We start from the raw sequence: 13177 nt of genomic DNA, 5'->3' as shown, positions 1-13177 counted from the left end.
GTATGACTGCTGCAGTGGTGTTTTTAAAGAATCCTGGTTTGAAAGATTTTGGCAGCCAGAGGTGTAATTATGGCATTGTAAAAAGTTTGGGCGAATGGAGTTTTATTTGTATTAAGGGGGTTCCCTGTGGAGATAATTAAGTTTCATCTTTGTAAGATGATGTAATTAATGGGAGGAGCTGTGGTACCAGGCATTTTGCAGAAAAACAGTTGAATTGAGTTTTTGTTTGGAAGGTGAGCTGAAACGAGCTGAGAAGTAGCTTCTGAAGAAATACAGCCAGAGTTTTTGCATGGGTCTGACTGTCAGTAAATTGTGAGCCTGAAGTTCAGTTGCTGCCGTATGAGCCTCCCCCAGATTGTCCTTTCTGAGCTCCAGACAGGTGATGTTAAATGCTCAGATGGGAAACACAAAAATATACAACAGGTTTAAACAAAGCTGATTTATTTGACATTTATCCAGAATATTAAACTTCATTCCAGTTACTGGAATTATTATCAGCAGAAACAAACTGCAACTGTCAGAATGAACATGGTTCAGTCCTGGATGTGATTAACAGCAGCAATAACAGCAGAATCCAATACCTGTAACCACCGTGAATTCACTGGTGTCTCAGTGGGTGAGATGACCAAGTGAATCTCTTGCCACACACAGAGCGGGTGAACAGCCTCTTACTCGTGTGAATGTGTTTGTTTGTCAGCAGATCCGATTGATTTTAAATCTGCTCACAGTCAGAACTTTGAAAAGTGTGGACAAGTGGGTGTGTGTTGAGGTGGGATGACTGAGTGAATCTCTTCCCACACATGGAATAGATGCACAGTCTCTGCCCAGTATGAGTGCGCTGGCGGACACTGAGTCCACATGATCACCTGAACCCACAGTGAGATCCTGAATGGTCAGTGTGAACATGCTGATAGGACATTTGCTCCAGAGAAATTTTAAAACACATTTAAAATAGCTTCCGACAGTATTAACCCGCTGGTGTGTTAACAGGTTGAATGACTCAGTGAATCCCTCCCCACACATGGAGCAGGTCATAGAATCATAGAATTTACAGTGCTAAGGAGGCCATTCGGCCAATTGGAGGCACCGGCCCTTGGAAACAGCACCCTACCCAAGCCCACACCTCCATCCTATCCCCGTAACCCACTAACCCCACTTAACCCAGTAACCCCACTTAACCTTTTTGGACACTAAGGCAATTTAGCATGTCCAATCCATCTCACCCGCACATCTTTGGACTGAATGACCTCTCCCCGGTGTGAACTCACTGGTGCTGCTGCAGGATGGACAATCGGCTGAACCTCTTCCTGCACTGAGAGCAGATGAATAGAGTGGAACCAGAGTGACTGCACTGGTGAACCATCAATGAATGTGGGTTTTACAACTCCTGTCACAGTCTCAGCATTTAAACCCTCTCTCTGCAGTATGAACTCACTGCTGTGTGTGTGGGGGCTGGATGGAGGAAGATGGGAGTTCAGGACTCAGACAAGGGGGAAATTAAGAGTCAGTTTGTCCCGGTGGTCTAGTAGGAGGGAGGGAAGCAGCAGAGGCAGCAGATCGGATTGTCACAATATTAGTTACAAAGAAGCTCCAAGAGCCCCTCACATTTGTTGTTAGTGATGAAGATGGAGGAGACTGGGGAGGGGGAGAGCATTCAAAAGGAACTCATTTGTGTTAGAAACAGTAAAAACATTCACCAAACTGCTCAACACAAAGTTGTTTTTTTAAACTTTTATCCATAACATGTCCTACAACTGTGCTGGGGTCTATTAACCTCAGCAGAAACAGATGCCAATAAAAATGATTTGGTCCTGGATGTGATTAACAGCAAAATCCAATCACTGCAGTCACTGGTGAACCCGCTGCTGTTTCAGCAGGTGAGATGACTGAGTGAATCCCATCCCACATTTGGAGCAAGTGAATGGCCTCTCCCCAGTGTGAACTCGCTGGTGTTTCTGCAGGTTGGATGACTGTGTGAATCTTTTCCCACACTTGGAGCAAGTGAATGGCCTTTCCCCAGTGTGAACTCGCTGATGTCTCAGCAGGGTGGATGAATCAGTAAATCCCTTCCCACAACTGGAGCAGATGAATGGCCTCTCCCCAGTGTGAACACGCTGGTGTTTCAACAAGATGAATGACTGAGTGAATCCTTTCCCACACTCAGAGCAGGTGAACGGTCTCTCCCCGGTGTGACCTCGCTGGTGTTTTCGCAGGGTCTTTGACTGAGTAAATCCCTTCCCACACACAGAGCAGATGAATGGCCTCTCTCCGTTATGAATTTGCTGATGTTTCAGCAGGTCGGATGAATCAGTGAATCCCTTTCCACAATCCGAACAGGTGAATGGCCTCTCCCCTGTGTGAACTCGCTGGTGTTTCAGCAGGATAGACGAGGTAGGGAATCCCTTCCCACACTCGGAGCATGTGAATGGTTTCTCTCCAGTGTGAACCCGTTGGTGTGTCAGCAGGATGGATGAGGTAGTAAATCCTTTCCCACACTCCTGGCAGCTAAACGGTCTCTCCCCAGTGTGAACCCATTGGTGTTTCAATAGGTGGGATGAACAGATGAACCCCTTCCCACACTTGGTGCAGGTGAATGGTCTCTCCCCAGTGTGAACTCGCTGGTGTGTCAGCAAGATGGATGAGGTGGTGAATCCCTTCCCACAGTCGGAGCAGGTGAACGGTCTCTCTCCATTGTGATTGTGTTGATGAGTTTTCAGCTCAGACGGGTATCTGTACCTCTTCCCACAGTCCCCACATTTCCATGGTTTCTCCCCAGCATGTTTGCATTTATGTCTCAAGAGGCCAGATGATCGGCTGAATCCTCGTCCACACACAGAACACGTGGACGGTTTCTCTCCATTGCTTTCTCCTTCCATGTTCAAGATTAAATGATATTCAGATTACAATAATTTAGGCAATCGCGTCAGATCCTGATGTGATGTTTGGTTTGAGTTTCCTGCCTTCATCTCCTGCTTTTCCAACATCCTGTGAACACAATGTCGAAGGTTAAAAATTCAACAGAGACAAAAAAAATTTTGGTTTGAGTTAGCGGTGTTACACCCTCTAAAAGGAGTTCCAAAATCCATTGCTGTCAGTCCAGGATAGCAATTCAGAACATTTACATATATATTTCATAGAAACCCTACAGTGCAGGAGGCCATTCAGCCCAGAGTCTGTATTGACCCTCCGAAAGAACACCCGACAGGACCCACTCCCTCACGCTATTCCCATAACACCACCGGACCTTCAGACATGAAGGGGCAACTGAGGGATGCCAATCCACCGAACCTGCACACCTTTGGACTGTGGGACTAAACCAGAGCACCAGGAGGCAAGCCTGACACACAGACAATGGGAGAAGGTGCAAACTCCCCGCAGTCACCCAAAGTCGGAATCAAACCCGTGTTCCCAGTGTTGTGAGACTGCGGTGCTAACCACTGTGCCACCGCACAGGGTCAGTGATGACCCTGCACATGTCCTGCCCCCCGAGGAAGATGACTGTCATTAACCCAAGTCCATCAATTTTTCCTTTGTTATTTTATGGGATGTGGGTTTCATTGGATTTGTTTCTGACCCCTTATTGTCCTTGTCAGAGGGCTGTTGAGAGTCTGAATCTCATGCAGGCCAGACTAGGGAAGGACAGCAGGTTCCCATCAGTTTACAATTGATGATAGCTGTAATGGTCATTCCTACTGAAAGTGGATTTATGTTCCAGATTCCTCCCCCTTTATTAATTTAATTTAAACTTCCCCAACTCCAGGGTGGGATTTGAGCCCCTGTCCCCAGGCCATTGGCCTGGGTCTCTGATCCACTGGAATTACCCCCATCTCCACAGTTACAGAGGTTCTGCAATTACCACCGGGGTCGGTGCAAATTGGGGACGGGGAGCTTCTTGTTCTGGGTTTGAGGCCTCCTCCACTGGGTGTTTCTGAAGCCTGTGCATCCACTCCGCCGCGTCCCTGCAGCTCCAGCACCCAAACTGCGCATGATCAGGCTGAACACGCACGGCGCATGCTCTATTCACCAACATCCGCTGCGCATCTGCACACATCTGCTATTGATGATAGGGCATATTCTCTTTCGCCAGGAATGCTGGGTACCACCCCCGCCATTGAAAGGTGATATTGTTTGACGAAAATTGTATTTCATGTCTGATTATGATCGCAGCTATAGGGTTAACATGTAAAATGATTAAACTAATTGATGCATCAACCAATTTCTCAGGAAGCATAGTCCTGTCCTCAGTGTAATTAACTGCAGAATAAACCCCAATAGTTTGATATGTACTCACTGGCGCCTCAGCAGGTGGGGTGAACAAGTGAATTTCCCCCATACACCGAATATTTAAACTCTGTCTTGCCAATAAGAATTCAGCAATTGTGGATCAGAGCCTTTCGAACCTTTAAAGCTGGAGTGTTAATGAGTAGGGAAACCGAGTAAATCCCTCTCATACACATTATGTATCTGAGTGGTCTCTCTCCAGTGTGACTGTGTGGCCAAGTCAGTAAATGGCATGACCGAGTGAACTCTTTTCCACTTTCAACTGGTGAACAATCTTTTTACAGTGAGATTTACACATGAGTTTCCAGCCCAGAGAGGGATTTCAAATCCCAAAAATACACTTTCCAGATGACGCGGGACATACTTGTACTTCTTGCAATTTAGTTATGTTCACTTGCTGCTCACTATGTGATCTCCACACAGTTTAGGACAGTGGAATTACGGCCAGGATAATATCAGACATGATTGAATGGCGGAGCAGATTCGATTGGCCAAATGGCCTAATTCTGCTCCTATATCTTATGAACTTATCGACACAACCAGACCTTACTTCCCTTGGAACAACATGAAGTGTCTACTGCTTTCCAGATCCCTTCCTTTCAACTCACTTTTCAATTCGACTGCTTTGCATTATTCTGAAACTAAATTCAGATTTTGTGATTGCTTTGTGGAACATCACCATTCAGTCCATGAATGTGATTCTGAGCATTCATTTGAATTCTCTGCTCCACTCCTAGTCTGACCTCTGTACCCTGGATGTCCTGCACTGTTCCAATGAAGCTGAATGGTAGGTCAGAGAACTCATCTGTTGATCAGGCACATTCATTTCAACAATTTCAGATCGTAACCATCATTCAATCTTTCAGACATTAGATGTTGATAGTGGTTCGTCTGGTATAATTTTAAATTCGGACCTGTCTTTTGGTTCTTTTCTTGGTCTATTAGTTTTTTTACTTCTCTCATTATTACAATATTGCCCGGTACCATCATCCTCTTTGTCATTTAATCACTCCATTTATCAATCCCATCATAAGATCATTTGTTCTTTCCTCCCCAGCCCCTCTCTTTTTCCTGACTCTCTGCTGGCACTGTTTAAATCTAAGTATTTTTTCTTTCTTTCTGTCTGTTAATCTAAGTTAGCAATTATATGGAATGGTGAAATGTATCTGCTGCTTTTAATGTCTACCCCATTCTGTCTCTCTTTGTTTCTATATTTGGCTCAGTCTCCTTCACTCTTACATACTGCCTATCTGTGTCTCTTGCGCTTTTCCCCTTTCTGCTTTCTTCTCTCTATTCGCTCAATGCCAGTGAGGAGCTAAGTTTCACTGGATTGATTCCTGAGATCAGGCAGTTGTCCTTGGAGGAGAGGTTCTGTGGGATGAGTCTGTTCTCTCTGGAGTTGAGAATAATGCAAAGCAGTCGAATTGAAAAGTGAGTTGAAAGGAAGGGATCTGGAAAGCAGCAGACACTTCATGTTGTTCCAAGGGAAGTGTTTTTTTTTTTTAAATTTAAATTCTCCTCCATTTTCACATTTTCTCCCACATTTACATCCATCAACAATAAACAATAATGGACTTCCGGGTGCGGCGATGACCAGCTGAGGCGCACGTTTCGGCAGCTCCCGGTGAAACGGACTGTTGGGCTCTTGATAGGAGCCCCAACGGCAATTTTGACGGCTAAAAACACTGTGCGCTAAACCAGAAGGGAATCCCCCCTGGATACGGATGGAAAAAGGAGGAGAAAGTGGCCGGATTGCAGTGGATCCTTTAGAAGAGCGGCAAGGAAGGCAAGCAAAAACCAAGATGGCGTCCTAAGGTGGCAGTTTAACATGGGGCCCTGAACAACAAGAGTTCTTGAAATGCTGTGTGGAAGAGCTCAAAAAGGAAATGAAGAAAGAGCTGTTTGCCCCGATACTACAGGCGATCGAAGGGCTAAAGGAGGAACAAAAGACCCAGGAGCGGGAGCTTCGGGTCGTGAAGGCAAAGGCAGCCGAGAATAAGGACGACATACAGGGCCTGGTGGTGAAGACGGAGACGCATGAGGCACATCAGAAACGATGTGTGGAGAGGTTGGAGGCACTGGAGAACAACGCAAGGAGGAACAACCTGAGGATTCTTGGTCTTCCTGAAGGTGTGGAGGGAGCGGACGTCGGGGCATATGTGAGCACGATGCTGCACTCGTTAATGGGAGCGGAGGCCCCGGCGGGTCCGTTGGAGGTGGAGGGAGCATACCGAGTGATGGCGTGAGGACCGAGAGCAGGAGAAATTCCCAGAGCCATAGTAGTGAGATTCCTCCGTTTTAAGGATAGAGAAATGGTCCTTAGGTGGGCAAAGAAAACTCGGACCAGTAAATGGGAGAACGCGGTGATCCGCGTTTATCAAGACTGGAGTGCAGAGGTGGCGAGAAGGAGGGCGAGCTTTAATCGGGCCAAAGCGGTGCTTCAAAAAAAGAAGATAAAATTTGGAATGCTGCAACCGGCAAGACTGTGGGTCACATATCGAGGGAGGCACCACTACTTTGAGACGGCGGATGAAGCATGGACTTTTATTGTGGAAGAAAAACTGGAATGAGCGGGTTATTAAAAAGAACGTTTGAACAGAGTGGTGGGGCGAATGTGGGGGGCAAAGAGGGGGGCTAAAAAGGGGGGAAAGAGGAGTTTTATGTACTAATCCTGCGATGTGGTAACTTTTCTCTCTCCCACAGGTGGTGATGGGGGGAGGAGGGGAGGTGGAGGAGATGGGGTGTTGGCCATTGGGGGCGGGGCCAAGGGAGAAGCGCGGGCTTGGTTCCCGCGCTATGATAATCATGGCGGGAATAGAGAAGCAGGAAGGAGGGGGCGTCGCACGGTGCGAGCCGAGGTCACGGGGGGAAGCCGAGGTCAGCCAGAGTTTGCTGACTTCTGGGAGCAACATGGGGGAGTAATTACGCTAGCGGGGGATCTAGCGGGGGGGGGGGGGTGGGAGGGGGGAATTACTGGGTCGCTGCTGCTGGGGAGAGGGGGGAGCTGGTATGGGAGGGGATGGGCGGGGGGGGCACCTCCTGGGGGAGATACAGCTGCGTGGGAACCGGGTGAGGAGCTGGAAAAAGGTGATGGCTAATCGACAAGGGGGGGTAGGAAGCCCCCCAACCCGGCTGATCACGTGGAACGTGAGAGGGCTGAACGGGCCGATAAAGAGGGCACGGGTACTCACACACCTTAAGAAACTTAAGGCAGATGAGGTTATGTTACAGGAAACGCACCTGAAACTGATAGACCAGGTTAGGCTACGCAAAGGATGGGTGGGGCAGGTGTTCCATTCGGAGCGAGATGCGAAATACAGGGGGGTGGCTATATTAGTGGGGAAGCGGGTAATGTTCGAGGCAACGACTATAGTGGCGGATAACGGGGGCAGATACGTGATGGTGAGTGGCAAACTACAGGGGGAGACGGTGGTTTTGGTAAACGTATATGCCCCGAACTGGGATGATGCCAATTTTATGAGGCGGATGCTCGGACGCATTCTGGACCTAGAGATAGGAAAGTTGATAATGGGGGGAGATTTTAATACGGTGTTGGAACCAGGGCTGGATAGGTCGAAGTCCAGGACTGGAAGGAGGCCGGCAGCAGCCAAGGTACTTAAAGATTTTATGGAGCAGATGGGAGGTGTAGACCCGTGGAGATTTAGCAGACCTAGGAGTAAGGAGTTCTCGTTTTTCTCCTATGTCCATAAAGTCTACTCGCGAATAGACTTTTTTGTGCTGGGAAGGGCGTTGATCCCGAAGGTGAGGAGAACGGAGTATACGGCTATAGCCATTTCGGATCATGCTCCACACTGGGTAGACTTGGAGATAGGGGAGGAAACAGGAGGGCGCCCACCCTGGAGAATGGACATGGGACTAATGGCAGATGAGGGGGTGTGCCTAAGGGTGAGGGGGTGCATTGAAAAGTACTTGGAACTCAATGATAATGGGGAGGTCCAGGTGGGAGTGGTCTGGGAGGCGTTGAAGGCGGTGGTTAGAGGGGAGCTGATATCAATAAGGGCACATAAAGGGAAGCAGGAGAGTAAGGAACGGGAGCGGTTGCTGCAAGAACTTTTGAGGGTGGACAGACAATATGCGGAAGCACCGGAGGAGGGACTGTACAGGGAAAGGCAAAGGCTACATGTAGAATTTGACTTGCTGACTACGGGCACTGCAGAGGCACAATGGAGGAAGGCACAGGGTGTACAGTACAAATATGGGGAGAAGGCGAGCAGGTTGCTGGCACACCAATTGAGGAAAAGGGGAGCAGCGAGGGAAATAGGGGGAGTGAGGGATGAGGAAGGAGAGATGGAGCGGGGAGCGGAGAGAGTGAATGGAGTGTTCAAGACATTTTATAAAAAATTATATGAAGCTCAACCCCCGGATGGGAGGGAGAGAATGATGGGCTTCTTGGATCGGCTGGAATTTCCCAAGGTGGAAGAGCAGGAAAGGGTGGGACTGGGAGCACAGATCGAGGTAGAAGAAGTGGTGAAAGGAATTAGGAGCATGCAGGCGGGAAAGGCCCCGGGACTGGATGGATTCCCAGTCGAATTCTATAGAAAATATGTGGACTTGCTCGCCCCGGTATTGACGAGGACCTTTAATGAGGCAAAGGAAAGGGGACAACTGCCCCCGACTATGTCTGAAGCAACGATATCGCTTCTCTTAAAGAAGGAAAAGGACCCGCTACAATGCGGGTCCTATAGACCTATTTCCCTCCTAAATGTAGATGCCAAGATCCTGGCCAAGGTAATGGCAATGAGAATAGAGGAATGTGTCCCGGGGGTGGTCCACGAGGACCAAACTGGGTTTGTGAAGGGGAGACAGCTGAACACGAATATACGGAGGCTGTTAGGGGTAATGATGATGGCCCCACCAGAGGGGGAAACGGAGATAGTAGTGGCGATGGATGCCGAGAAAGCATTTGATAGAGTGGAGTGGGATTATTTGTGGGAGGTGTTGAGGAGATTTGGTTTTGGAGAGGGGTATGTTAGATGGGTGCAGCTGTTGTATAGGGCCCCAATGGCGAGCGTGGTCACGAATGGACGGGGATCTGCATATTTTCGGCTCCATAGAGGGACAAGGCAGGGATGCCCTCTGTCCCCATTATTGTTTGCACTGGCGATTGAGCCCCTGGCAATAGCGTTGAGGGGTTCCAAGAAGTGGAGGGGAGTACTTAGAGGAGGAGAAGAACACCGGGTATCTTTGTATGCGGACGATTTGCTACTATACGTGGCAGACCCGGCGGAGGGGATGCCAGAAATAATGCGGATACTTGGGGAGTTTGGGGATTTTTCAGGGTATAAATTGAACATGGGGAAAAGTGAGTTGTTTGTGGTGCATCCAGGGGAGCAGAGTAGAGAAATAGAGGACCTACCGTTGAGGAAGGTAACAAGGGACTTTCGTTACCTGGGGATCCAGATAGCCAAGAATTGGGGCACATTGCATAGATTAAATTTAACGCGGTTGGTGGAACAAATGGAGGAGGATTTCAAGAGATGGGATATGGTATCCCTGTCACTGGCAGGGAGGGTGCAGGCGGTTAAGATGGTGGTCCTCCCGAGATTCCTCTTTGTGTTTCAGTGCCTCCCGGTGGTGATCACAAAGGCTTTTTTTAAAAGGATTGAAAAGAGCATCATGGGTTTTGTGTGGGCCGGGAAGACCCCGAGAGTGAGGAAGGGATTCTTACAGCGTAGCAGGGATAGGGGGGGGCTGGCACTACCGAGCCTAAGTGAGTATTATTGGGCCGCTAATATTTCAATGGTGAGTAAGTGGATGGGAGAGGAGGAGGGAGCGGCGTGGAAGAGATTAGAGAGGGCGTCCTGTAGGGGGACTAGCCTACAGGCTATGGTGACAGCCCCATTGCCGTTCTCACCGAGGAACTACACCACAAGCCCGGTGGTGGTGGCTACACTGAAGATTTGGGGACAGTGGAGACGGCATAGGGGAAAGACTGGAGCCTTGGGGGGGTCCCCGATAAGAAACAACCATAGGTTTGCCCCGGGGGGAATGGATGGGGGATATGGAATGTGGCAAAGAGCAGGAATAACGCAACTGAAAGATCTGTTTGTGGAATAATAAACTGGGGGCTGGAGGAGGGGAACGAGACGACAAATAATGTATATGAAGTTTGCGAGTCTGGGAGCGCTGACCGAGAAATATGGGTTGCCCCAAGGGAATGCGCTCAGGTAAATGCAACTGAGGGCTTTTGCGAGGCAACAGGTGAGGGAATTCCCGCAGCTCCCGACACAAGAGGTGCAGGACAGAGTGATCTCAAAGACATGGGTGGGGGATGGTAAGGTGTCAGATATATTTAGGGAAATGAGGGACGAAGGGGAGACTATGGTAGATGAACTAAAAGGGAAATGGGAAGAAGAGCTGGGGGAGGAGATCGAGGAGGGGCTGTGGGCAGATGCCCTGAGCAGGGTAAACTCGTCGTCCTCGTGCGCCAGGCTAAGCCTGATTCAGTTTAAGGTATTACACAGGGCGCATATGACTGGAACACGGCTCAGTAAATTTTTTGGGGTGGAGGATAGGTGTGCGAGGTGCTCGAGAAGCCCAGCGAATCATACCCATATGTTTTGGTCATGCCCGACACTACAGGGGTTTTGGATGGGGGTGACAAAGGTGCTTTCAAAAGTAGTAGGGGTCCGGGTCGAACCAAGCTGGGGGTTGGCTATATTTGGGGTTGCACAAGAGCCGGGAGTGCAGGAGGCGAGAGAGGCCGATGTTTTGGCCTTTGCGTCCCTAGTAGCCCGGCGCAGGATATTGCTAATGTGGAAAGAAGCCAAGCCCCCGGGGGTGGAGACCTGGATAAATGACATGGCGGGGTTTATAAAGCTAGAGCGGATTAAGTTTGTCCTAAGGGGGTCGGCTCAAGGGTTCACCAGGCGGTGGCAACCGTTCGTCGAATACCTCGCAGAAAGATAGATGGAATGAAAAAAGAAGGCAGCAGCAGCAGCCCAGGATCGGGCGGGGGGGGGGGGGGGGGGAGAGGAACCAGAAGGACTCTCAGGGTTGTTAATATATACTGTATAATATGTATAGGTCGTTGCTACAAATAATTATATATTGGACTGTTAAATTATATTTTTGGAGAGTGTTACTTGTGATAAGGCAGTTGCCAATTAGGGTTAGTTTTCATTTTTGTTATTTATTATTGATTCATTCATTTTTTGTTTATAAAATAGGTCATTGTTATTTGTGTTGTTATAATATTGTGTAAAGGATGCACAATGTACTGTGTTGGTTGACCAAAAATTTTCAATAAAATATTTACAAAAAAAAACAATAATCAGCAAGATATGTCAGTCCCCATAATAACAACAATGATCCCATCTACCCACCAACCCCCAAACCTCAACCCGCATGTTTACATAAACAAATGACAAAAATAAATCAGGGATTACCTGTAGCCACCCTTAATCTTACACTGCTCCCCCCCCCCCCCACTCCCCCCCCCTCCCACCCCAGGTCTCCAGCTCCTCCCGTCCACTGCCTCTTGTAAAACTCCTCCCCCTACCCTCGGTTTCTTCCACCCCAACTTTCCACCCCGGCTAGACCACTCGGACCCTGTTCTGCCAGGCTCCGATGGCCGCAGCCCCTCCCCCCACCTCACTCCCGTTCACTGGCCGGCACAAACCGGCCAGTGTGGAGGCCCCCGCCCGGGTCCCTTTCCCACTTGCCCGGCCCCAGGAAAGCCCAAAGATCCCCTTTTAGCACACAAACCCCGCCTATCCACCTACACCCCAAAGAACTCTCATTTTGAGTGAAAGTCCCGTCCCTTCCCTTGTCCAAATATATACCACCTTGGCTCCTTTAATCTCTACACGCGCGCGCAGTGATACAAAAAAGAAGAAAATACAGTCATGAGGTTACATCGGCACATGGCCATCCCTCAATTTGTCAGTTCTGCCACAGTCCTTCTGCTTTCGCAAACTCCTCCGCTGCTTCCGCCGTTCCAAAATAAAAGTCCCTGAGCTTGTAAGTCACCCTCAGCTTCGCTGGATATACAATGCCGCAGCGCACCTTGCTAATGTACAGTCCCTGTTCACCCGGTTGAAGACAGCCCGCCTCCTTGCCAGCTCCATCGTAAAGTCCTGGTATACACGTATACCAGCTCCAGCCCACTGCACCACCCGCTTCTGCTTGGCCCAGCTCAGGACCTTCTCCTTCACCCTTTACCTACGGAAGCACAGAGTCACTGCCCTTGGCGGCTCACTCGCCTTTGGTACAGGCCTCCACGACCGTTGAGCCTGATCCAGTTCATATCGGGAGGGGTCCTCCCCTCCCGCAGTAGTTTTGCCAGCATCGCGGCAAAATACTCAGTCGGCTTCGGTCCTTCAACTCCTTCGGGCAGCCCCACAATCCTCAAGTTCTGTCACCTGGATCTATTTTCCAGATCTTCCATTTTTCCTCGCAGATCCTTGTTAGTATCCATCACCTTCCACATCTCTTTCCCCATCGAGGCAAGTTGATCACCGTGCTGCAAAAACGTCTCCTTCACTTCCTTCAGCGCCTCCCCTTGCTCTCGCACCTCTGCCACTGCGCTCGCCACCTCCATCCTCACCGGGGAAACCGCCTCCTCCACCAGCACACACAAGACCTCCCTCATCTCCTTCCTCACCGTCTCCATGCATTTCGCAATCTGCGCCAACTGCTTTTCAAATTCCGCAGCCATCACCTTGGTTATTTCTTCAGCCATAAGCAGTGCGGCCTTCCCTGGTGCTCCAGCCTCCATTTTTCCTGGTGACCCCGCGGTGACCTTTCCACTCCCCGACGGACCTCCAGCTGTTTTTTTTTCGGCCGTTTTTTTGCTCACCCTCGACATTTTGCTTTGGGTTTTTTTTCCCTCCTGTGTCTTCTCGGTGCCTCCTCCGTGCCTTCTCCCTTCTTC

The 13177-nt window shown here is 49.4% G+C and overlaps 1 protein-coding gene across 2 annotated transcripts in view; it reads right to left on the bottom strand.

Annotated features, from left to right (window-relative positions):
• Nucleotides 1–424: 424 nt before the first annotated feature.
• Nucleotides 425–13177, bottom strand: part of LOC140418840 (uncharacterized) — a 37069-nt gene continuing 24316 nt past the window's right edge. The window contains exons 1-2 of one of the 2 annotated variants that reach the window (XM_072502477.1): nucleotides 3857–4024; nucleotides 425–2985 (exon numbers count right to left, since the gene is read on the bottom strand). In XM_072502477.1, the coding sequence (XP_072358578.1) occupies nucleotides 1848–2876 (1029 nt within the window). In that variant the 5' untranslated portion in view covers nucleotides 2877–2985; nucleotides 3857–4024 and the 3' untranslated portion in view covers nucleotides 425–1847. Of the gene's footprint in view, nucleotides 2986–3856; nucleotides 4025–13177 lie in introns of those variants that run through there. The other variant, XM_072502478.1, reaches the window with a different exon arrangement.

The sequence above is a fragment of the Scyliorhinus torazame genome, chromosome 5 (assembly GCF_047496885.1).
Source record: "Scyliorhinus torazame isolate Kashiwa2021f chromosome 5, sScyTor2.1, whole genome shotgun sequence".
NCBI lineage: Eukaryota > Metazoa > Chordata > Chondrichthyes > Carcharhiniformes > Scyliorhinidae > Scyliorhinus > Scyliorhinus torazame.
Note: the sequence above shows the minus strand (reverse complement) of the source record. Positions and strands in the feature narration are given on the sequence as shown.